Genomic DNA, 19,543 nt, shown 5'->3' on the forward strand with positions numbered 1-19,543 from the left:
TGCTTCGTGCCACTAGTGCAGGGCACGCCGCAGCGCCCGGGAAGGGCTGGCAGCCAGCCCCTCCGCCTGCAGGCCTGCTGCTCACCCGCCGCGGGGGGAGACATGGCACACGCTGCTCCTCCTGCTCAGGGACAATGCCCAGAGCTGAGGGGCACCATCAGCGTCCCACCCTGGCCAAGGACTCTTGGTTCACTGCCCCCACCGCCCTCAGGCCTGGCACCATGACAAGACCCCACACTACCACCGAGGCCAGGTCTGCAGATGGTGTAGCTGTGCCCTGCTCCCTTCCCCAGCCGAGGGCCAGACGTCCCTGCTGGCCCGGCACAGCCATGGGGCTGTGGCTCAGCACTTCAGGGCCTGCTTGTGGGCTCACACCTATCCCCCTTCCCCCCCCAGCCCTCTATGGGCAGTTCATCCCAAGCCATGGTGCCCCATCCTTCCATCGCACCAGGAGCTGGGCTTCTACTGCACCAGGGAGAAGGCGGCACAGGACAGAATGGCTAGTGCAGGGGACAGTTTGTCAGCTCACTAGCGGTGGTCGTGCGCTCAGGGTGATGCTGCTCTCCCCTCCCACCTCTGCGAGGGGCTCTGGGGCACCCAGCTCCTCCTGATGCCCAGTACAGAGCAGTGCGGGATGCACCCCACTGAGCCCTCCCTGGAAAGACAACACAGTGCAGCTGATTGTACACAAGGGCTTTACTGGGGGCTCGATACAACCCTGCTAGGGTGTAAAGCAACAACCCCCGCGGGGCAGCTCTCCCACCTCCAGGACTCAGCACATCTACCCTCAGCACTTGGGGCTTTCTGCTGAGGGCTTCATCCTGTCCCACGCAGGTAGGATACCACTGCCCAGCACCAGGAGTCAGTTAAGCCTTGGGGCATGGTGAGGGAGAACAAAGAACGCTGCTCCTCCATACCACCCGGGCTGCAGGAGAGGGTGGGCAGCAACAGGTACACGGGACCCCCCGGGATGTCCTCGATGCCCAGGGAGCCCCTGCTCAAGGCTGGGGCCACCCAGGGCAATCTTGGGGCAGAGGCTACACAGCACCAAGAAACAGCGGGAGCAACTTCAGCCACCCCGTGGCACTGTCCCCAGCTGCTGTAATGCCCTCGTCCCTGCGCAGTGGGGCCTGGCTGCAGGACTCTCTCCCGAGTGCAGCAGTCCTTGCTAGAGGTCTGGGTGTTCTCCCTCATCACGCTCAGGTGGGGTCTTGCTCTCAGCGGTGGGAGCTTGCGGGGGTGGCAGGGTGGGCAGAGGCCTGGCAGGGGCAAACTGGAACTCCTCAGGCACGGGGGCATCGGGCGTCTCCTTGCGGTAGAAGCCCAGCTCCTGCACCAGCTGGTTGATCTCCTCCCGGGTCATGTCGCTCAGGGGGATTCTCTGCACGCAGACAGGGATTGCAGCCCGGCACCTGTGGCACACCACCCACCCCAGACCCTGCTGCGGCAGCGGGTGCCATGCTGCCTGCTCACCTCCAGCTCCTTGTATTGGTGGCTGAGGAGCACGAGCTCAGGGTCAGCGCCGGGCAGGTGCTTCATCTCCAGGTTATGGCTGGGTGGTGTGTTAAGGAGCAGACAGTGCTGGGCAGACCCATGTAGCCCCCCATCCCATCCCATCCCATCCCATCCCATCCCATCCCATCCCATCCCATCCCGTGTCACATCCCATTCCCTCCCGTCCCATCCTGTCCTACATCCAATTCCATTCTGTCTCCCATCCTGTCCCATCTCATCCTCCATTGCATCCCGTACCATCCTGTCCCATCCCATCTCATCCTCCAGCTCATCCTTTGTCACATCCCATACCGTCCCCCAACCACCCCATCCCCCACCCCTCATCGAATCCCATCCTCCATCTCATTTCATTCCTCATCCCGTACCATCCTCCAGCCCATCCCTCAGCCCACCCCATCCTCCATCCCATCCCATCCCATCCCTTACCCTGTCCTCCATCCCACCCCGTCCCGTCCCGTCCCGTCCTCCGGCCCGCCCCATCCCACATCCCGCCCCCGTCCAGTCCCGTGTCCCGTCCCCGCCGCCCATCCCGGCAGGGCCCCCGCCCCGAGCACTGCCCGCCGCGCAGGCCGGCCGCGGCCGCCGGCGGGTACTAGAGGGGGATGTCCTGGGTGACGAAGGCCTTCACCTGCGGGCAGAGCGGGCGGCCGGGCCCAGCTCAGCGGCGGCGCGGCCCCGGCCCCGCCCGGCCCCCGCCCGGCCCGGTCCCGCGGCACCTACCTCCCTCAGGCGGTTCAGCCGTCACCCGCCGCAGCTCTGCGGGAGGAGACACCGCGTCACCCCGGCGCCCCCACAGCGGCGCCCCCGCCGGCTCCCCCGCCGGCCCCGCGCTCACCTCCACCTTGCCCCGCGCCAGGTCCCGCAGCTCGGCCCCGCGGAGCCGGGGGGGTCGCGGGCCGCCCCCCGCCGCCAGCGCCGCCACCAGCAGCGACAGCGACAGCGCCCGCAGCATCCCGCCGCCACGTCACCGGCCGCGCGCGCCGCACGCCCCGCCCCGCCCCGGCGGGCACGCGCACGCCCACGGCGAGCGGCCGCGGAGGGGCTGAGCGCACGGCGTGCACGCGCGGTGACACACACGCACGCCCTGCGGTCACGCACGCGCTCCCACGCGCAGCCCCCACACCGACGCAGGCCGCGCGCTCGCCCCCCCCCCCCGCACTCACGCGCCATGCACGCACGCACACGCACGCACACGCCCGGCACTCACACACACGCTCTGCACACGCACGCGCCACGCGCGCACGCACGGACGCCGTGCACTCACTCACGCCCTCCCTCGCGCTCACGCGCCCTCGCGCGCTCGCACGCCCGCACGCTTTCTGCACGCGCGCGGACGCACACCCCGCAAACACCCCGCGGACGCGCTGCAGCCCCCGCCCCCCCTCCCCCCACCACCATCCCCCCCCGCCCCCCCCCGGGCGCGCGCACCCCTGCGCACACCCGCCACCAAGGCCGCCCCCCGCGCGCGCGCACACCGCGCTCCGCGAACGCACGCGCCTGCAGCCCTCCCCGAGCACCCCCCCCGCTCCGCGCCGGCCCCCGCAGCGACCGCCGCCGCTCCCGCTACCCTCCGCCCTCCCGGAAGAGAAGGGAGAGAGGAAAAGCGGGAGGGACTTGGGGCTTGAAAATGAACTAAACCTGCTTTAACGATACATTAAGAGTAATATTAAAAATAATAATATCAATAATATCAATAATATCAGTATCAGTAATATCAATAGTAAAATAACGAAATATGCGCAATATCTACAAACCCAGTCTCGAGCTCCCAGGATGACAATCGCGCTGGGAAAATCCCGAGCTGGGTGCGCTGACAGCACTCCCGGTGCAGCCCAGGACGCGCTGAACTCACGGCCGGTTTGGTGCCCACCAGGAAACCCAGAGCCCTTCCTGCAGAGCTGCCCCCAGCGTGTCCTGGTGCCTGGGGCTGTTCCTCCCCAGGGGCAGGACTTTGCACTTTCCCTGGTTCACCTTCTTAAGGCTCCTGCCAGCCCGTTTCTCCAGCCTGTCCAGGTCCCTCTGGGTGGATGCACGACCCCCGGGTTTATCGGCTCCCCCTCTCGGTTGGGTGTCATCTGCAAACTTGCTGAGGGTGCACTCTGCCCCATCATCCAGGTCAGTAATGAAGATGTTAGACAGGACTGGACCCAGTATTGGCTTCTGGAGCACACCACCAGTTACTGGCCTCCAACTAGACCTTGTGCCACTGACTACCACCCTCTGAATCCAGACATTCAGACAGTTTTCAAGGCACCTCAAAATCTGCTCGTCCAGCTTGTACATCGACAGCGTCTCCAGGAGGATCTGATGGGAGACGGTGTCAAAGGCCTTCCTGAAGTCCAGGTAGACAACATAAACCGCTCTGCCAAGCCAGTCACTTCATCACAGAAGGTGGTCAGGTTGGCCAAGCAGAACTTCCCCTTCATGAAGCCGTGATGACTCCTCCCAGTGCTCCTCCTCGTTGCTCATGTGCCTGGCAATGGTTCCCAGGACCAGCTGCTCCATCACCTCCCCAGGGCTGGAGATGAGGCTGACTGGCCTCTAGTTCCCTGGGTCCTCCTTTGTGCCCTTCCTGAAGACAGGATTGACATTTGCCCTCCTCCAGTCCTCTCCCAGTTGCCATGATTGATCCCAGATTATTGAGAGTGGCCTTGTGATGAGAGGATCCAGCTCCCTCAGCGCTCGTGGGTCCATCCCATCAGGGCCCATGGACCAGGTCCTCTTCCACCAAGATCCTCTTCCTATTGTGCTCCAGCCCTCCCCGGGCTCTGGGCTCCTGAAGGCTGGTCTTGCTGGTACAGACCGAGGCGTAGGAGATGTCCGGGACCTCTGCCCTCTCTGTGCCTCGTGTTACTGGGTCCCCTTGCTCCCTGAGACGCACGCAAGTGTGGATGCACCTGAAGTGCACCCATGTGACGCTTTCACGCCTGCCTGTGCAAACAGCTGCCCACCACCACACCCGCACCACCGCACGTGAGTGCAACACGCACACATGCAGCTGCACGCGCAGCACCTCACTGGGCTGCCGCGAGCGTGAGCGGGCACCGCCAGCTGCAAACACACCCACCGCAGAGCAGGGACACCCGCTGGTGCGCAATCACACAGCGGTCACACGGGTGTGCACGCAGCCGCACACGCAAAAATGCACACAGGGACATACGCACACAGACGTGCACACAGGCATGCAGGCACTCAGGCACATGTGCATGCAGGAACGCATGCGCATACGCATACAGGCGCACACACACGCACGCACGCATTCGCATGTGTGAATATATTTCCAGGAGTTTCCTCCTAGAAACTCTGCTAAGGCACGTGGAAAATCAGGAGGTGATTGGTAGCAGCCAACGTGGCTTCACCAAGGGCAAGTCATGCCTGACAAATGTGGTGACTTTCTATGACGGGGCTACAGCGTTGGTGGATAAGGGAAGAGCGACTGACATCATCTACCTGGAGTTGTGCAAAGCATTTGACACTGTCCCGCACAACATCCTGGTCTCTAAATTGGAAAGAGATGGGTTTGATGGATGGACCACTCGGTGGATAAGGAACTGGCTGGGTGGCCACACTCAAAGCCTTGCAGTCAACGGCTTGATGTCCCAGTGGTCATCAGTGACAAATGGTGTTCCTCAGGGGTCAGTACTGGGACCGGTGCTGTTTAATGGCTTTGTTGGCGACATGGACAGTGGGATCGAGTGCACCCTCAGCAAGTTTGCCGATGACACTAAGGTGTGTGGCACGGTCGGCGTGCTGGAGGGAAGGGATGCCATCCAGAGGGACCTGGACAGGCTGGAGAGGTGGGTCTGAGCCAACCTCATGACGTTCAACCAGGCCGAGTGCAGGGTCCCGCACCTGGGTCATGGCAATCCCAAGCACAAATCCAGGCTGGGCAGAGAAAGGATTGAGAGCAGCCCTGAGGAGAAGGACTTGGGGGTGTTGGCGGATGAGAAGCTCAACACGACCCGGCAACGTGTGCTGGCAGCCCAGAAACCCCCCGCAGCCTGGGCTGCATCAAAAGAAGCGTGGCCAGCGGGGGTGATTCTGCCCCTCTGCTCCGCTCAGGGGACACCCCCCTGCAGTGCTGCCTCCAGCGCTGGGGCACCAACAGCAGAAGGACACGGAGCTGTTGGAGCGGGGCCGGAGGAGGCCCCGGAGATGCTGGGAGGGCTGGAGCCCCTCTGCTGGGAGGACAGGCTGAGAGAGCTGGGGGGGTTCAGCCTGGAGAAGAGAAGGCTCCGGGGAGACCTTCCAGCCCCTTCCAGTCCCTAAAGGGGCTCCGGGAAAGCTGGGGAGGGACTCTGGAGCAGGGAGGGGAGCCATGGGACGAGGGGGAAGGGTTTTAAACTGAAAGAGGGGAGATTTAGATGAGATATTGTGAAGAAATTCTTTGCTGTGAGGGTGGTGAGCCCCTGGCCCAGGTTGCCCAGAGAAGCTGTGGCTGCCCCATCCCTGGAGGGGTTCAAGGCCAGGTTGGACGGGGCTTGGAGCAACCTGGGCTGGTGGGGGGTGTCCCTGCCCAGGGCAGGGGGTGCCACTGGGGGGGCTTTAAGGTCCCTTCAACCCGAACCATGCTGTGACTCCATGGTGCGCGCACGCGCAGCCACACACGCACGCGGGCGGGTGTGCGCGCGCCAGGACAGCCGCGTACGCGCAGGGGCCGCTCCGCTCCTCGCGCCGGCGGGGGGGGGCAGGGGGTGAGGGGTGCGGGGTGGGGGGGGACACAGAGGAGGAGGCGGGGCAGCAGCTGTCACGTGAGCGGGGCGGGGCGGTGGCAGGTGCGCGCCGGGGGGGCGGGGCGGCGGGGTGGCTCGCGCCGCTCCTGCGCCTTTAAGGCGCCGGGCAGGTGGCGGGGGGCGCTCACAGCACGGTGCGCGCGGTGGGGCCGGGCCGGGCCGGGCCGGGCGGTGAGGGGAGCGCGGCGCCGGGCCGGGCGGTCGCTCGCTCGGGTCTCCCGCCCATGGAGCCGGCCCGGCGCGGTAGCACGGATCAGGGCTCGGCCGCCTCCCTGGGGCCCCGGCCCGGCCCCCCGCGGGGCTCCGCGCCCGCCGCCTCCCCCCCCTCACGGCCGGTGACCTTCGGCCCCGGGAGCTCGGTCCGGCCCCAGCCCGACAGCGGGGCGCCGGCGGCGCCTTTCCTCGGCGGCGGCGTCCCGGGCGCCCGCAGGAGCTCCCGGCCGGACGCGTCCTGCGACCCCTTCCCCTACGGCTGCCCGCGGCCCGGGGAGGCGCAGCGCGGTGGGCCCGAGGAGCGGGCCCTGGGCCGGGCTGCCCAGCCCCTGTCGCTGGAGGTTGGCCGGGCCCAGCCGGAGGGGGCTGGCGGGCCCCATGCCTTCCCGCTGCCCCCCAGCCCGGGAGTCTCGCCGGCCCGCTCTGCCGTGCTGTCCCCGGTGGCGCCGGGCCGGCCCGCCTTCCCCGAGCTCGGTTCCCTGGAGCATGCCGCTCCCGGGAAGCCGGTGCCCGCCGAGCGGAGGGAGACGCTCCCCAAGGCGGAATCCAGCGACCACATCTCGGCCTGGGCGGGCTCCTCGCCCAGGGCCACCATCCTGCCCAAAGCCGTCTCCAGCGAGTTCATCGCCAGCGGGCGGGTGGGCCTGTCCAAGCCGGCAGCCCTCTCCAAACCGGAGCCGGAGGAGCTCTCCCTCTTCGGGAGGTCCCTTGGCCTGCCAAGCCCCAGCGACTCCTGCAACACGCTCCTCGGCTGCTCGGGAAGGGTCCCGGAGGATGGCTCGTTCTGGTGAGCGGTGTTGCTGTGGGGGGAGAGCAGGGGGGAGTGATGCTGGGCTGAAGCTAGCCTTGCTGTGAAGCAGCGAGCGAAGCCTCTGGGCCGGAGTCGCCTCTTTCTTCCTGCTGTGGATGGTGTTCAGCTGGAGGAGATCTGGGGTGAGGGGCTATGAATGAGCAGGGTTCACTGGGGGGAAGGGCGCCCAGTGCCCGCTGCCTGCGCAGGCAGTGTTCAGGGGAGCGGGTGCTGCGTGGGGTGGCGTGTCAGAGGCACAGGCTGTGGAGCGGGTGCCATCTGCCCCTGCTGCCCCTGAGCTCTGGAAATGATGTGGCGCTACCCTCCCTTGCTGCTGGAACACGTCCCCTGTGTCTGAGACTCATCCTCGCACTGCCGAAAGAGCCCGCGGGCTGCTGGCGCATGCTGCGTAATGGCATTAATGTGTTGTGACTGATGGTGGCTTTGCACTGGTGAAGGACACCGCTGTTGGGGCTTGCAGTGCTGCTGTGACATCTGATGGCCTGGCCTTTGGGGCTGGCTGTGCTCTGGGGCAGAGTCTGGGGGCTGAGGTCTGGATCCTTTTCCCCAGGAGCCCGAGGGATGCGTGATTCCTGGGGAAGGGAGAGGAAGCGGTTTTCCGGGGACACCCTGTCTTACAGGCTGCCTGCTGTGCCAGTCTGCCTGTCTCAGTCGTCGGTGATGAAAACGAGGGCTCTTTGTGCTGATTTCTAGAATTTCACCAGGGCTTGGGTTACAGCGGGGCTTGCCATGCACTGAGGTGCAGACCCTGGGGGAATTTAGACACAAGGACCCGTTTCCCTCACGTGGGAGTTAAGGACCTGATGTATGTGCCCTAGCAGAGCTTCAGCTGTGTCCACTGCTGTTGCAGGCAGAAAGCTTCCTTGGTGGAGCTGGGGGCTGACTGGGGGTGGGGAAGACCTCTGAGCCACAGTGTTAGCCTGTTCTTCCTCTGTCCTCCCAAGCATCACAGTGGTCACCTGGAACGTGGGCACAGCCATGCCCCCGAATGATGTGACATCCCTGCTGCACCTCAACACAGGCGAGACAAATGATGTGGACATGATCGCCATTGGGTAAGAGGGTGAGGTGCAGGGCCCCTTCCCTGCCCTGCCACATCCTTTTTTTTGGGATTCCTGTAGCAATGGAGGGTGGGGAATGGAAGAGCTGCAGCCCAAATGTCCACTGGGGCATGGTGAGCAGGGAGGGGCGTGCATCGCAAGTGGTAAAATAACAGAAAAGGTGATGGAGCATCAGCTCCTAGTAAAATGGGAGTCCTAAGAGGAACTGAAATACTTGAATCCTGAATAGCCTTGAACCCTTGAAGAGCCTGTGGCTGGCTATGCTGTGCAGAGCTGGGCCTCGGCGAGTGCTGCTCTTGCTGTGAGCCCTGTCAGTCCTGGCGTCAGGTCCGTAGAGGCATTTAACTTGCCTGACGGAGTCCTCCGGGAGCACTTTCCTCATCTCAGCTTTTGCCCATGGTATGCAGGCCTCAAGGGCAAGAATCTGCTGTTCTCTCACAGCTGGGTTGGCTCTGTGCCCCTGGCAACACTTAACTGCTAGCAAGGCAGCACTGTGGTGGTGTGGTAAGGCTGTATTGGTGTGGCTGGCAAGGCAAGCTCTGCCAGAGTCTAAGGGCAAACTGGTCCCTCAGGGTTTGCTGTGGTATGTGTGGATTCCTGCGAAGACCAGGGAGACATGCTGCCTTTGTACAGGGAGCAAGAAGCGGCCTCTGTCCGTGGGCATAGTATGGAGGAGCTGGATCTGCCTCCAGGATGCTCCCAGGGACTCCCCCAGCGCTCCTCTCCCCGGGGAGAGAGTGGTGTAAGGCTGAGGCTGCCTGAGCTACAGTGCTGTGTTGGAGACAGTCTCCTGGTGCCCTCAGCCTTACGAACCAGCAGGATGAGACTGTGTGGGGCTGTGGAGGTAGACCCAAGCCTGGATGGATGGGACAGGGGGTGTAGCTGACAGCAAGGAACTTCCTGGGACTGTGTCCTGCTGCTCCCCACCTCCAGGGCGTCTCTGCCTGGCTGCATTCTTCCCTCTAACCCATGTTTTTGTGCCCTGAGTACTTGATATTTTTGGGCAAGACATTTCCTGATTCTGCTGTTCTCTGTGGACATTATCCTTCCCTCTCTTCACTAATTGCTGCTGAGCTGGGAGGAGCACTATTAACCTTCTGTTTGCTGCTGCTCTGAGGTGGCTAGGATGCATCTGGACATCGTGAGCTGAAGTACCGGTGAGACTTGGCCTCTCTGTAGAGACCAATGCAGCTGAAATGTCCTGTAAGCCCCTCTTGCACCTAGAGATAGGCTCTAGAGTGCTGCCCAGCCCTGTGCAGCTGAACTGCTCCTGCCTTGTGGGTTCAGCGCCACTTGTGCCTTCTGCTAGCACAGGGCCCAGTATCACTGGAGCGACAATATGGCTGGTTTGTGCTCTAAACTCCCCTTGAACTACCATTCCTGCCCTGGCCCAGCTGCCCAGCGCTGTGCTTTGGCACCTCTCCCAAGGAGCTCCTGCTAGCTGGGACCCAGACACCTCCCTGGTGTGGCTGAGGGACCTGTCCCTTTCCTCACAGGCTGCAAGAGGTGAACTCTAAGATAAACAAGCGCCTGAAGGATGCCCTCTTCACAGATCAGTGGAGTGAGCTCTTCATGGATGCACTGAGTCCCTTCCACTTCGTCCTGGTAAGGATGTCCCAAAGGGACTGGGCGGCCGGTGTTCCCTCTGCCTGCCAGGCAGGTGGGGCACAGGGAGGGAGAGTTGGACTGCAGGGACAGAGGGATGGACTGCTGGAGGGACGGACTGCTGCCATCCAGGCAGTGTGTGGGGCCTGACCTGAGGGCTAGTGGTGCATCTCACCAGTGTGCCCTCTAGCCTGTGCCACCCTGCTTCCTTTCCTGTGCCTTAGGCTTCCCCTGTGGTGCTTTGGGGACACTTCTTGTTGCCCGCTGCATTGCAGCAGAGCGAGGAGGTGAACGTGGGAACAAGTCTGTGCTTCTGGCAGCAGCCTGTGGGTCCCAGGGCACTTGCCCCAGAACATACATGAGCCTTAGCATTGCTGGGCTTCTCAGCTGTCAGTATTCAGGAGGGCGTGCGTAGATCTCTGAACTAAATGTGCTGTTAGTCATCTGCAAGATGAGGGGCATGCAAAGGATGGAGGTACTGCCCTTATGCCCTGGAGGTGGGGGAAGTTGTCCCTGCTTCTACGGGCTCTGCTGTGGCTACCATCCCTGCTTCAGCCCCTGCTCTCATTCCAGGTCAGCACGGTCCGTATGCAAGGTGTGATCCTACTGGTATTTGCCAAATACTACCACCTCCCCTTCCTGCAGGACATCCAGACAGACTGCACGAGGACGGGGCTGGGAGGCTACTGGGTGAGTGTGGCCCCAGGGGAGGTGGCAAGGGGCTGGCTTCCCGAGGAATCATGGGCTTTTCTTGGTGCAGGGCAACAAGGGTGGGGTGAGCGTTCGTCTCTCCATCTTCGGCCACATGGTCTGCTTCCTGAACTGCCACCTGCCAGCGCACCTGGAGAAGGCGGAGCAGCGCAAGGAGGACTTTGCCACCATACTGCACATGCAGCAGTTTGAGGGGCATGCGGCCAGCGGCATCCTGGACCACGAGTGCGTACCCCACCACTTTGCTCCCCAGTCTGGGCCAGGGCTTTAGTGCCAGCCCCCATCCTTGACCGCTTCCAGATAGGGTCTGGGGTCTGTCCCCTGAATCCCAGCACAGCTTGGAGAATGGGGTCTTGTCTGCAGAGCTACAAGACCGTCCTGTGGCCCAGTGGGGACCCAGCACGATGGGGTAGGTGTTAAGAGGGGTCCTTGGTCTCCCCTGGGGCACATCCTGGCCTGGTGCAGCTCCTGCCATACCGGTGCTGTTGGGTTTGGGACTGGTGAGGTGGGGGGCCCGGCTCTGCCCCAGTGTCTTGGCTGTGCAGTCGGACTCCGGTAGGTGCTTTATGGTGGAAGTTTCCACCCTCGGTTTCTGCCCAGGGAAGTCAGGCCCCTTTGGTTAATGGTGCATGGTCCTATGTGAGGAATCCTGGCAGGGCTGGCAGCTGGCCAGGCGGTTGGCTGAGTGCTGACCTTCGCTGGCGCTTCTGAGAGCGCCTGTGCTGCAGGCTGAGGATGTTTTCCCCCGCTGTGCTGCCCGGCTCCCGTAGCCTCTGCCCTTCCATCCCGTCGCCCTCCCTCCCACCCACAGCCTTGTGTTCTGGTTTGGGGATCTCAACTTCCGCATCGAGAGCCTTGACATCCGCTTTGTGAAGTACGCCATCGACAGCAACATTCTGAGCCAGCTCTGGGAGAAGGACCAGGTGAGAGGGATGGGCATGCCGCTGTGCCTCCACAGGGCCCTGCGTGGCACTGGGCTCTTATCAAAACTGCACGTGCAGCTGTGGGACAGGGCATGTCCCCTTGCTGCCGCTGCGGTGCAAAGGGTCCTGGCTCTGTGGGGAAGGGGCAGCGCAGTCCCAGGATGGTCTCTATGGGAGCTGGGCACACGCTTCCTTTATCAGTGTGCTAGGAGGAGCTGGGGCATCGGGTCTACGGACTTGCTGCTTGCGTGGCATGGACAAACCCCGAGAGCTCTGTGGGACTGGCAGCAGTGGGGCAGGGATGACTGCGTGCTGTGGGTGGAGAGGTCTGGGGGGCTTGTGGAGGGGTCTGACCATGGGGTCTGGTGTGCTCCCTGACCTGCTCTCTTTCCCACAGCTGAACATTGCCAAGAGCACCTGGCCTGTCCTCAGTGGCTTTCAGGAAGGACCCCTGAACTTCCCGCCTACCTTCAAGTTCGACGTGGGCACCAACAAGTATGACAGCAGGTAGGAGAGCAGAGCTCAAGTGTGTGCTGGGCCTGGGAGTGGGTGGCATGGCTGAGAGATGCAAGAGTGCTGGGGCTCAGAGCCAGGGCGGGCACTGGTGACGTTGTGGATGGACGCGGGGAGCCACGCTGGGGCGGGCACAGGCTGTTCTGGGGGTGGCAGGCTGGAACGCAACTGTTGTGCTGGTGCCAGCGCAGGTCTGTCCCTGCAGCCACACTGAACCGTGTGCCAAGACGAACTGCATTCCCTGCCCACACGTGCTGTAGTACTAGGGGGAGGCAGTTTGGGGTGGAGCCTGCTGCCCCCTGCCAGGCAAGAGATGCCCCTCTGTGCCCCGCAGTGCCAAGAAGCGAAAACCTGCCTGGACTGACCGCATCCTCTGGAAGATCAAATCTCCCAGTGTCGGGCTTGGTGCGGGCGGGCGCCGGCCCAGCCGGAGCGTCCTGTCGGTGAGCCAGCTCTGCTACTGCAGCCACATGGAGTACAGCATCAGCGACCACAAGCCGGTAGCTGCCATCTTTGCAGTGCAGGTGAGCACTGCCCACGGCCGTGGGGCACACAGACAGAGCTACAGGGGTGAGAAGCCCAGCCAGCGTGTGCAGCGTGTGATGGGGTGTGTGGGGCTTATTTTGTTTTTGTTTGGTAAGCTTGGCTGTCTTGCCACTGTGGCTGGGGCCTGCTGTTGGTCTATGCATGAGGGCCCAGCCCTAGCCAGGCGCCCTGGGCAGCAGGGGCGGCTCTCTTTGGCATGCCCTTGTTTACCATGTATGTGTCTCTGACAGTTTGCTTCCAAGGCAGACAAGCCTCCAGTTGAGATTTATGTGGCTGATGAATGGAGCAGGCCTGAGCAAGCAGTTGTCAGGTACAAGATGGCTGCTGGCTTCCACCGGAGCTCCTGGGACTGGATAGGACTCTACCGGGTAGGGGCTTGGGGGCTGGAGGGGGTGGGGAGCACTGCATAGTACCGCGGGGGTCCCTTCTGAGCTACCCCCTGCCAGTGGACACAGGTGTGCATGGCGCGGACCTGTGCTCTCTGCTCTTGCGGGCCCTCGGAGCAGCAGGATTTGGCCCTGCTTCATGAGGCTCGGATCCAGCAGTTCCTTCTTCCTCTTGTTCTGGGCCCCGTGGGGTTCAAAGCCTGGCACTCCCGGGGGCCAGGGCACTGCGGGGTGGGTGCCAGGCAGCTCCTGTGCAAGGAGAGGGGGTTGAGCGAGAGGAGAGCAAAGTCCAGGTGTGGCAGATGGTGCCGAGCAGGGCTGATGTTCCCTTGTTCACCTGCGTTCTCCCATGTACGCGCACACAGGTGGGTTTTCGGCATCCTAAAGACTACGTGTCCTATGTCTGGGCCAGGAGCGATGACGGAGAGCGCTGCCTGGAGAAGCAGCTGTGTGCACAGGTGAGCTGGGGCCAACCCTGCTGTCTCACTGGGCGCATGTGCCCCATGGTGGGGGGACAACGGCCCCTCTGTGCCCCTCATGGGGCAGGAGGGCAGCTCCTTATTATTTTGTGCTGAGCCTTGGGTAGGCCCACTGTGCTGGCGTCAGGGATTTCTGCTCTCAGTTGGGGCTGGAAGTGGGAAGGGGCATCCCTGGTGCCCATCCCTGGTGCCCATCAGTTGTCTCTGGGCTGCAGGTGATGTTCTCGGAGGAGGTGCTTCCCAAGGGGAAGGGCGAGTACATACTTGGATACTACAGCAACACCTCCAGCAGCATCGCTGGCGTGACTGAGCCCTTCCAGGTCAGCATGGCCAAGAGGCAAGGGTGAGGGGCTGAGGGAGGCAGGGGGTATGTGTCTAGGGGTCCCCCACAGCCCCCTGTGTGGATCAGCCAGCAGTGCTGATGCAGGGGTACAGATCTCCCTGCCCAGGTCGGAGGAGGGCAGCAGCCCCACAGACAGCTCAGGCAGCAGCTCAGAAGAGGAGGATGACAGCACGCTTGTCCTGCTGGCCCCCAAATCCCGTAGCCCCAGCCCGGGCAAGATGAAACGGCACCGGAGCCGAAGCCCCAGCCTGGCCAAGTTCCAAGGCCTCATCCTGCGGCCGTCGAGCAGGGACAGGGGTACAAGCCGCAGCCCTTCACCCCAGAGCCGCCGAGGCCTCCCTGGGGACATCCCCACCATCCACCTGCCCCAGGAGGAGCCGGGGTGCTGTGGAGCCAAAGCCAAGGAGCCAGGGCGGGCAGCCGACAGCCAGGAGGGCAGCTCCTTCTACCAGACTGCGCAGGAGCGGGGTGGCCCCCGGCGTGTCTCTGCTGACAACCCCCTGGCCAGGGCTGACCCCAGGAACCTGGGCCTGCTGCCTGCTCTCCGCCTGGAGATGATTGACCAGGCCATGGGCCGGCGGAGGGAGAGTGCAGATCAGGGCTACCCCTGCCGGAGGATGAGCCCCACCAGCCCCCCAGGCTGCAGCACTTCCCCAAAGGAGGGAAGGAGCCCCCAGGAGCTGGACAGCCATAGCTGTGCCATGGGCCGCTGATACAGTGGCCCCCTTCCCTGTAGCACCCTTGCTGTGTACTTTCCTGCTGAGACGTCCCTCCCTTATTTATTGCAGTGACCCCTCACCCCGGTTGTGTGCCTGGCAGGGGCCTCCCCCTGCTCCCCCCAGCCTGAGCTGCTGCCCTGGCCCTTGCAGGGCTGGGAGGTGTCACAGGGGAGGGCAAGGCTGGTCCAGTGTGTGTGTAGGGGGGAAGCCCCTTGTGAAATTCAAAGTGCAAGGCCCTTCAGTCCTATGGGAGAAAGGCTGGCCTCGCACCCGGGGTGGGACAGGAGGCCAGGGCAGGGTTCTGGTGGCAATGGTGATGGGCGTAGAGTGAGGACCACCCCAGGGTACCCCTGAGATCAAAGCTTGCTCCTTCCCTGCTGCCTCCATTGTGCCTCAGCCTTGGACGTAGTGCAAATGACAAAATAAACCATCCTGGCCCACCCCAGCTGCACTGTGCTTACTGCAGGCGTGCAGGATCAGCCCCGGGGGTGGGGGGCGCGCAGTGTGAACAGGAGCAGCGGGCTCAGCCCTGGCACCACACACCATGCTCACATCACCCTTTATTCATCTTCTGCTGCACACAGAGCCCTGGGCCTGCCCCTGGCTGCTACCTGCTCCTTGCTCTAGGGCTGGGAACCAGAGCAGACCCCAGCCCTCCCTGATCCCCTCCCAGCCTGTCTGGGGAAGGGGGCCAGGATCACCCTACAGGGCTTGCCCCCCGTCCTTTCCCCCCTTCCCCCCCCCCCCCCCCCCCCCCAGCTGAAGAGGCACAAATCCAAGGGTGGGGGGAACCTGCCATACCCTCCTGGGACAACAGAGAAGGGAGATACTGAGTTTCCCCTTTCCCAAGCCCTCCTGTTCCTTTCCCTGCGCTTTGGTGCTTATGAGTGGCAGCCATAGCCACCACCTGCAACCACAGCTCCTTGAGTGGCTTCTCAGTCCCTCTGCTCCAGCTGTGACCCCCCCCAGCTCCATAGTCATGCCAGCAGCCATGCTCAGTGCCATCCTTTGTCTCAAGAACCAGAAATCAAGCATCTCCACTCTGTGGCTGCTGCACAGCATGTCCTCCTCCCCATGCAAGGCAGTGCTTCTCGGGCATCATCGGGGCACCACATAAGCACCCAGCTTCTGCTCCAAGGCCAGCTGCAGGCATCGCTCGTAGAGGGTGTCACCACTGTCCTGTGTCTTCCAGTCTGGATGCTTGGCCTTGGAGGTCGCATGTGGAAGACCCCAGCACCTCAGGGTCTTTTTGAGGTGCCGCGCAGGTACTAGCACAGCTCGGGTTGTTGTGTTACAGCTGCCGGAGAAGCAAAGCTGTGAGGGTCACTGTAACACTGCAGCACTGACATCCATTGCTGTCCACCCACCACTCACAACGCAGCAGCACAGGGGCTAACGCTTGCAATGCCAACTTCATGCCAAGCCTGCAGGACAGCACCCAGCCCCACCAGGGCATCCCTCCTGCCCACGCAGGGTAGGAAGCCCCACACAGGCCACCCTCCCTTGACCCTCCTCACTTACTTGTCCTGTGGCCCCTTGCCTGGGCTGCAGTCAGTGGTCGGCTCCAGAACAAAGCAGTTCATGGCCATGTGGTCAGCCAGGACAGCCACCTCCATGCCACTGAGGTCCCTCGCCCTGCGCAGGGACCGTGCCAGCCTGCGGGCACAGGAGGGCAGCAGTCAGCAGCTGCTGGCCAGGGTGGGCATGTGGCTGGGTCCCACCTCACCTGACCCCAAACTGTCTGCACAGTGCCCTGCGATGGTGGGAAAAGCCCTGCCTTTTCCTCCTGGGCACGCACCTGCGAGTGCAGTTGCAGTGGAAGAGCATCTGGGTGCCCGTGTTGCGCAGCTGGTACTTCACTTCATGAGGGCCGATCTGGTGCTTGCACTTATCCAGGTGCTTGTAGCGCCTGCATGCCCTGGGCAGGCCTGAGGACAGCGGGGTGGTGAGGGGCTCTGCCGGCACGCAGCCGCACCGGGCTGAGGCCTTGGGACGCCCGGTGCGCGCTCTGCCCGCCGCAGTGCACGCTCTGCCCCCAGCACCGACTCACCGGGCCACCTGCGCTCCTCCACGGCGGGCACAAGGGTGGCTCCGCAGCACCCTGCGGCCAGGCTGGATCCGATGCTGCCATCCTGAGCGCGGGCCATGCAGGCAGGGCGCGCTGAGCCCCCAGCCCCGTGCCGTGCTCCTCCTGGCTTTCTTCCAGGAAGGTCCTGTTCTAACACGGTCACTGCTGGTGGGGCACTGGGCTCCAGCCTCCACTGCGCTGCTGGGTGCCTGGTTGTGGGCTCAGCCTTGTCCCTGGCGGACGCAGGGGACAAGGCACCTGGGCCCCACGGCTGTTGGGCTGTCGCAGGTCTCTGTGCCCGGAGGAGCCCAGGCTTTTGCCCCAGTCCTTGTCGGAGCCGCTTGCGCCCTACTCTAGAGGACTTCCTTCCCTTGCCCGGGGGCTGCGCAGCAGGGCTGCCCGTCTCCTGCGTGGGCAGGCTGTGGTGGTACTGATTCTGCTGCACCATCCTGGCCAGGGGTACCACACCGTAACGCTCACACCTGGGGACACCGCGTGCCATAAGGCCCCGCACACCAGCCCCAGACGTGCCCTGCTGCAGCCCTCGGGGCAGGCAGGCGGGGCGCGGGGGGGCCGCCCCCGGGGCACTCACCCTCCCCACCAGTGCCACTGGACGCACTCCTCGCTCTCCTCCAGCACGAAGCACGGCACCTCCAGCAGGTTGAAGAAGGTGACGCCGATGATGTTGGAGATGGTGTCGTTGAGGGCCAGCAGGCACTGCCGGAACCTGCGGGGCAGACGGGGTCGGTGAAGAGGCCCGGCGGCCCCCGGCGTGGCCCCCCCGCTCTCGGCCCGGCCGCCGGCGCACCTGGCGTCGCAGTCGCAGTGGGAGACGGTGTGAAGGCGGTAGTTGCGGATGCCGTAGTTGAACTGCAGCGCCGCGATCTGCGCCGAGCACTGGTCGTGCTCCCGGCAGCAGCGGTCGGGGCCGCGGAACAGACCTGCGGGCGGCAGCCGGTGAGCGCGGCCCCGCCGGGAGGGTGGGGAGCGCGCGCCCGCCGCCGCCGCCCCCGCCCGCCCCCGTACCCAGCTCGCTGGCGTTTCCCGCCGAGTTGCCGGCGCCGCACCACAGCGTGCCCGGCAGCGTCCAGCCCCGCCGGCGGCGGCGGCGAGGGGGGAGCCCTGCGGGCGGCGCGGGGTCGGCGCAGGCGGCCCGGCGCCGCCAGAGCGCGGCCAAGTCCCGCCGCAGCGCGGCGCCGGGGGCGGCGGGCGGGCGGCGGGCGCAGGCGGCGCGGAAAGCGCGGACCAGGCGCGGGTCGCGGCGGGTCCAGCAGGCGCGGAGGCGGCCGCGCCCGGCCCAGGCGCTCTCCACCAGGGCGGCCGGGCCGGGGCCGGGGCCGGCGCTCAGGAAGGCCACGTAGCGCGCGCCGCCCGCGCCCGCCGCCCGCCGCGCGCACACGGCGCCGCCGGGCCAGGCGCGCGCGCACACGCACAGCGCCGCGCAGGCCAGCAGCGCGCGCACCCACATCCCGCGGCGCCGCGCGCCCACCCTCCCCCCGCCCCGCGCGCCCGGCTTTAAGCACGCGCCCGGCGGCGGATCCAGCGCTGATTGGGCCGCGCCGCGCCGGCCCCGCCCCGGGGGAAGGCCGGCGGCGGCGGGGCGCAGCCGGTAACCCCCGCCCGGCCCCCCCCCCCCCCCCCGCCCGGGCCGGCCCCCTCCCGTGTGCCCCCCTGTCGGACTCCCCCCACCCCGGCCGCGCACAGCCCCTACCCCTCCCCCCGCCCCGTCCCGGGCATCCTCTGCCCGTGCGCCCCCTCCCTGGGCACCCCGGGCTGGGCGCCCCGCCGGCTGCGGCTCCGCCGGAACCTGCGGCTGCGGTTCTGGTTGCAGAACCCCGAGGCGGGCAGCGGCGCCGGGTGGCGGTGTGCGTGCCGGTGCGTGCAGGTGGCTTCACAGCTGCCTCGTGCACGCGCGTGCCCTGCGGGGGGTGGGGGGTGCGCGGGTGCCCGTCTCCCCCGCGCGCCCAACCCCGCGTATGCACCTGCGCGGGGCGCGGGCCGGTGCGTGCAGGTGGATGCTGTGTACGGTACAGGCCGCGGAGCTCCCGCCCTCTCCAACCCCCGCTGAAGCCGCCCCAGGGCCCAGCACCGTGTCTGGCCAGGCGTCGAGTGTCTCAAAGGACGGAGGCTCCGCAGGCTCCCCGGGCACCCTGTGCTAGTGCTTGAACTTCACGGTACAAAGGCGCTTCCTGCTGTTCAAAAGGAACCTCCCGTGTCCCAGTTTGTGCCCGTTGTGCCTTGTCCTGTCACTGGGCACCACTGGGAAGAGCCAGGCTCTGTGCTTTTTGCACCCTCCCTGCAGGTATTTCTATACATTAATAAGATCCCCCCAAACTTCGCCCGCGCCGGGCTGAGCAGACCCAGCTGTCGCAGCCTCTCCTCACAGGAAAGATGCTCCAGGCCCTTCACCACCATCATGGCCCTTTGCTGGAGTCGCACCAGCAAGTCCATGTCTTGCCCCGGTGAGCCCAGGCTAGAGAGGACACAGTGACGTGTCCCTCCCGTCCCCCACCGGTGCTCCCCCCCGGCTCTGCTGGCAGCGCTCTGCCCACTGCAGCCAGGGTTGCCGGTGGCTTCTGCTGTGAGGGCACATCCCTGGCTCCTGCTCAGCTCGGCGGGATCCCAAGGTCTGGCCGTGCAGAGCTGCTTTCCAGCTGGTGGCCCAGCCTGAGTTGACACATTTCCCCACTGGGAACCAGGATGTCTCTCCCCTGGAAATACCCTGGCAGTGTGGCTGGCCTGCAGGGCAGCGCTCACCTCCCCCAGTGCCTGCCCCACCCCATCATCCCCCTGGTTAGAGCCCCCGTGCCCCGGGGGAACCTTGCTCAGCGTGGCTGGTGGGGCTGGGAACCCTCAGTCCTGCAGCATCACTGCTGCATCCCGGAGGGATCCCAGGGAATTGGTCCACTGGGGTCTG

The 19,543-nt window shown here is 64.8% G+C and overlaps 3 protein-coding genes across 5 annotated transcripts; 1 reads left to right on the forward strand and 2 right to left on the reverse strand.

The window, feature by feature from the left end:
- Positions 1-234: 234 nt before the first annotated feature.
- Positions 235-2,868, reverse strand: SELENOM (selenoprotein M). Its single transcript, XM_054219802.1, has 5 exons — positions 2,351-2,868; positions 2,236-2,271; positions 2,109-2,143; positions 1,474-1,552; positions 235-1,381 (listed from the first exon to the last, which is right to left on the reverse strand). Exons 1-5 carry the CDS (start codon positions 2,465-2,467, stop codon positions 1,169-1,171), a joined length of 480 nt encoding a protein of 159 aa, XP_054075777.1. The 5' UTR covers positions 2,468-2,868; the 3' UTR covers positions 235-1,168.
- A 3,520-nt stretch (positions 2,869-6,388) lies between these two features.
- On the forward strand, positions 6,389-15,020 carry INPP5J (inositol polyphosphate-5-phosphatase J). Of its 3 annotated transcripts, none has more exons than XM_054220029.1 (12): positions 6,389-7,248; positions 8,217-8,327; positions 9,830-9,938; positions 10,512-10,628; positions 10,699-10,874; positions 11,461-11,572; positions 11,970-12,079; positions 12,420-12,609; positions 12,862-12,999; positions 13,383-13,475; positions 13,712-13,816; positions 13,946-14,153. In XM_054220029.1, the coding sequence occupies exons 1-12, from the start codon at positions 6,473-6,475 to the stop codon at positions 14,003-14,005; spliced, it is 2,097 nt and encodes a 698-aa protein (XP_054076004.1). In that variant the 5' UTR covers positions 6,389-6,472; the 3' UTR covers positions 14,006-14,153. The 3 variants fall into 3 exon arrangements, with proteins under 3 accessions (XP_054076004.1, XP_054076002.1, XP_054076001.1); XM_054220026.1 differs by having other exon boundaries at positions 6,390-7,248; positions 13,932-15,020; XM_054220027.1 differs by lacking the exon at positions 8,217-8,327 and having other exon boundaries at positions 13,932-15,020.
- Positions 15,021-15,348: 328 nt separating this feature from the next.
- Positions 15,349-18,094, reverse strand: PLA2G3 (phospholipase A2 group III). The gene is made up of 7 exons (XM_054219831.1): positions 17,653-18,094; positions 17,435-17,567; positions 17,219-17,353; positions 16,609-17,108; positions 16,357-16,486; positions 16,080-16,214; positions 15,349-15,855 (listed from the first exon to the last, which is right to left on the reverse strand). Exons 1-7 carry the CDS (start codon positions 18,092-18,094, stop codon positions 15,657-15,659), a joined length of 1,674 nt encoding a protein of 557 aa, XP_054075806.1. The 3' UTR covers positions 15,349-15,656.
- Positions 18,095-19,543: the final 1,449 nt, after the last annotated feature.

This window comes from Rissa tridactyla, chromosome 13 (genome assembly GCF_028500815.1).
Source record: "Rissa tridactyla isolate bRisTri1 chromosome 13, bRisTri1.patW.cur.20221130, whole genome shotgun sequence".
Classification (NCBI taxonomy): domain Eukaryota; kingdom Metazoa; phylum Chordata; class Aves; order Charadriiformes; family Laridae; genus Rissa; species Rissa tridactyla.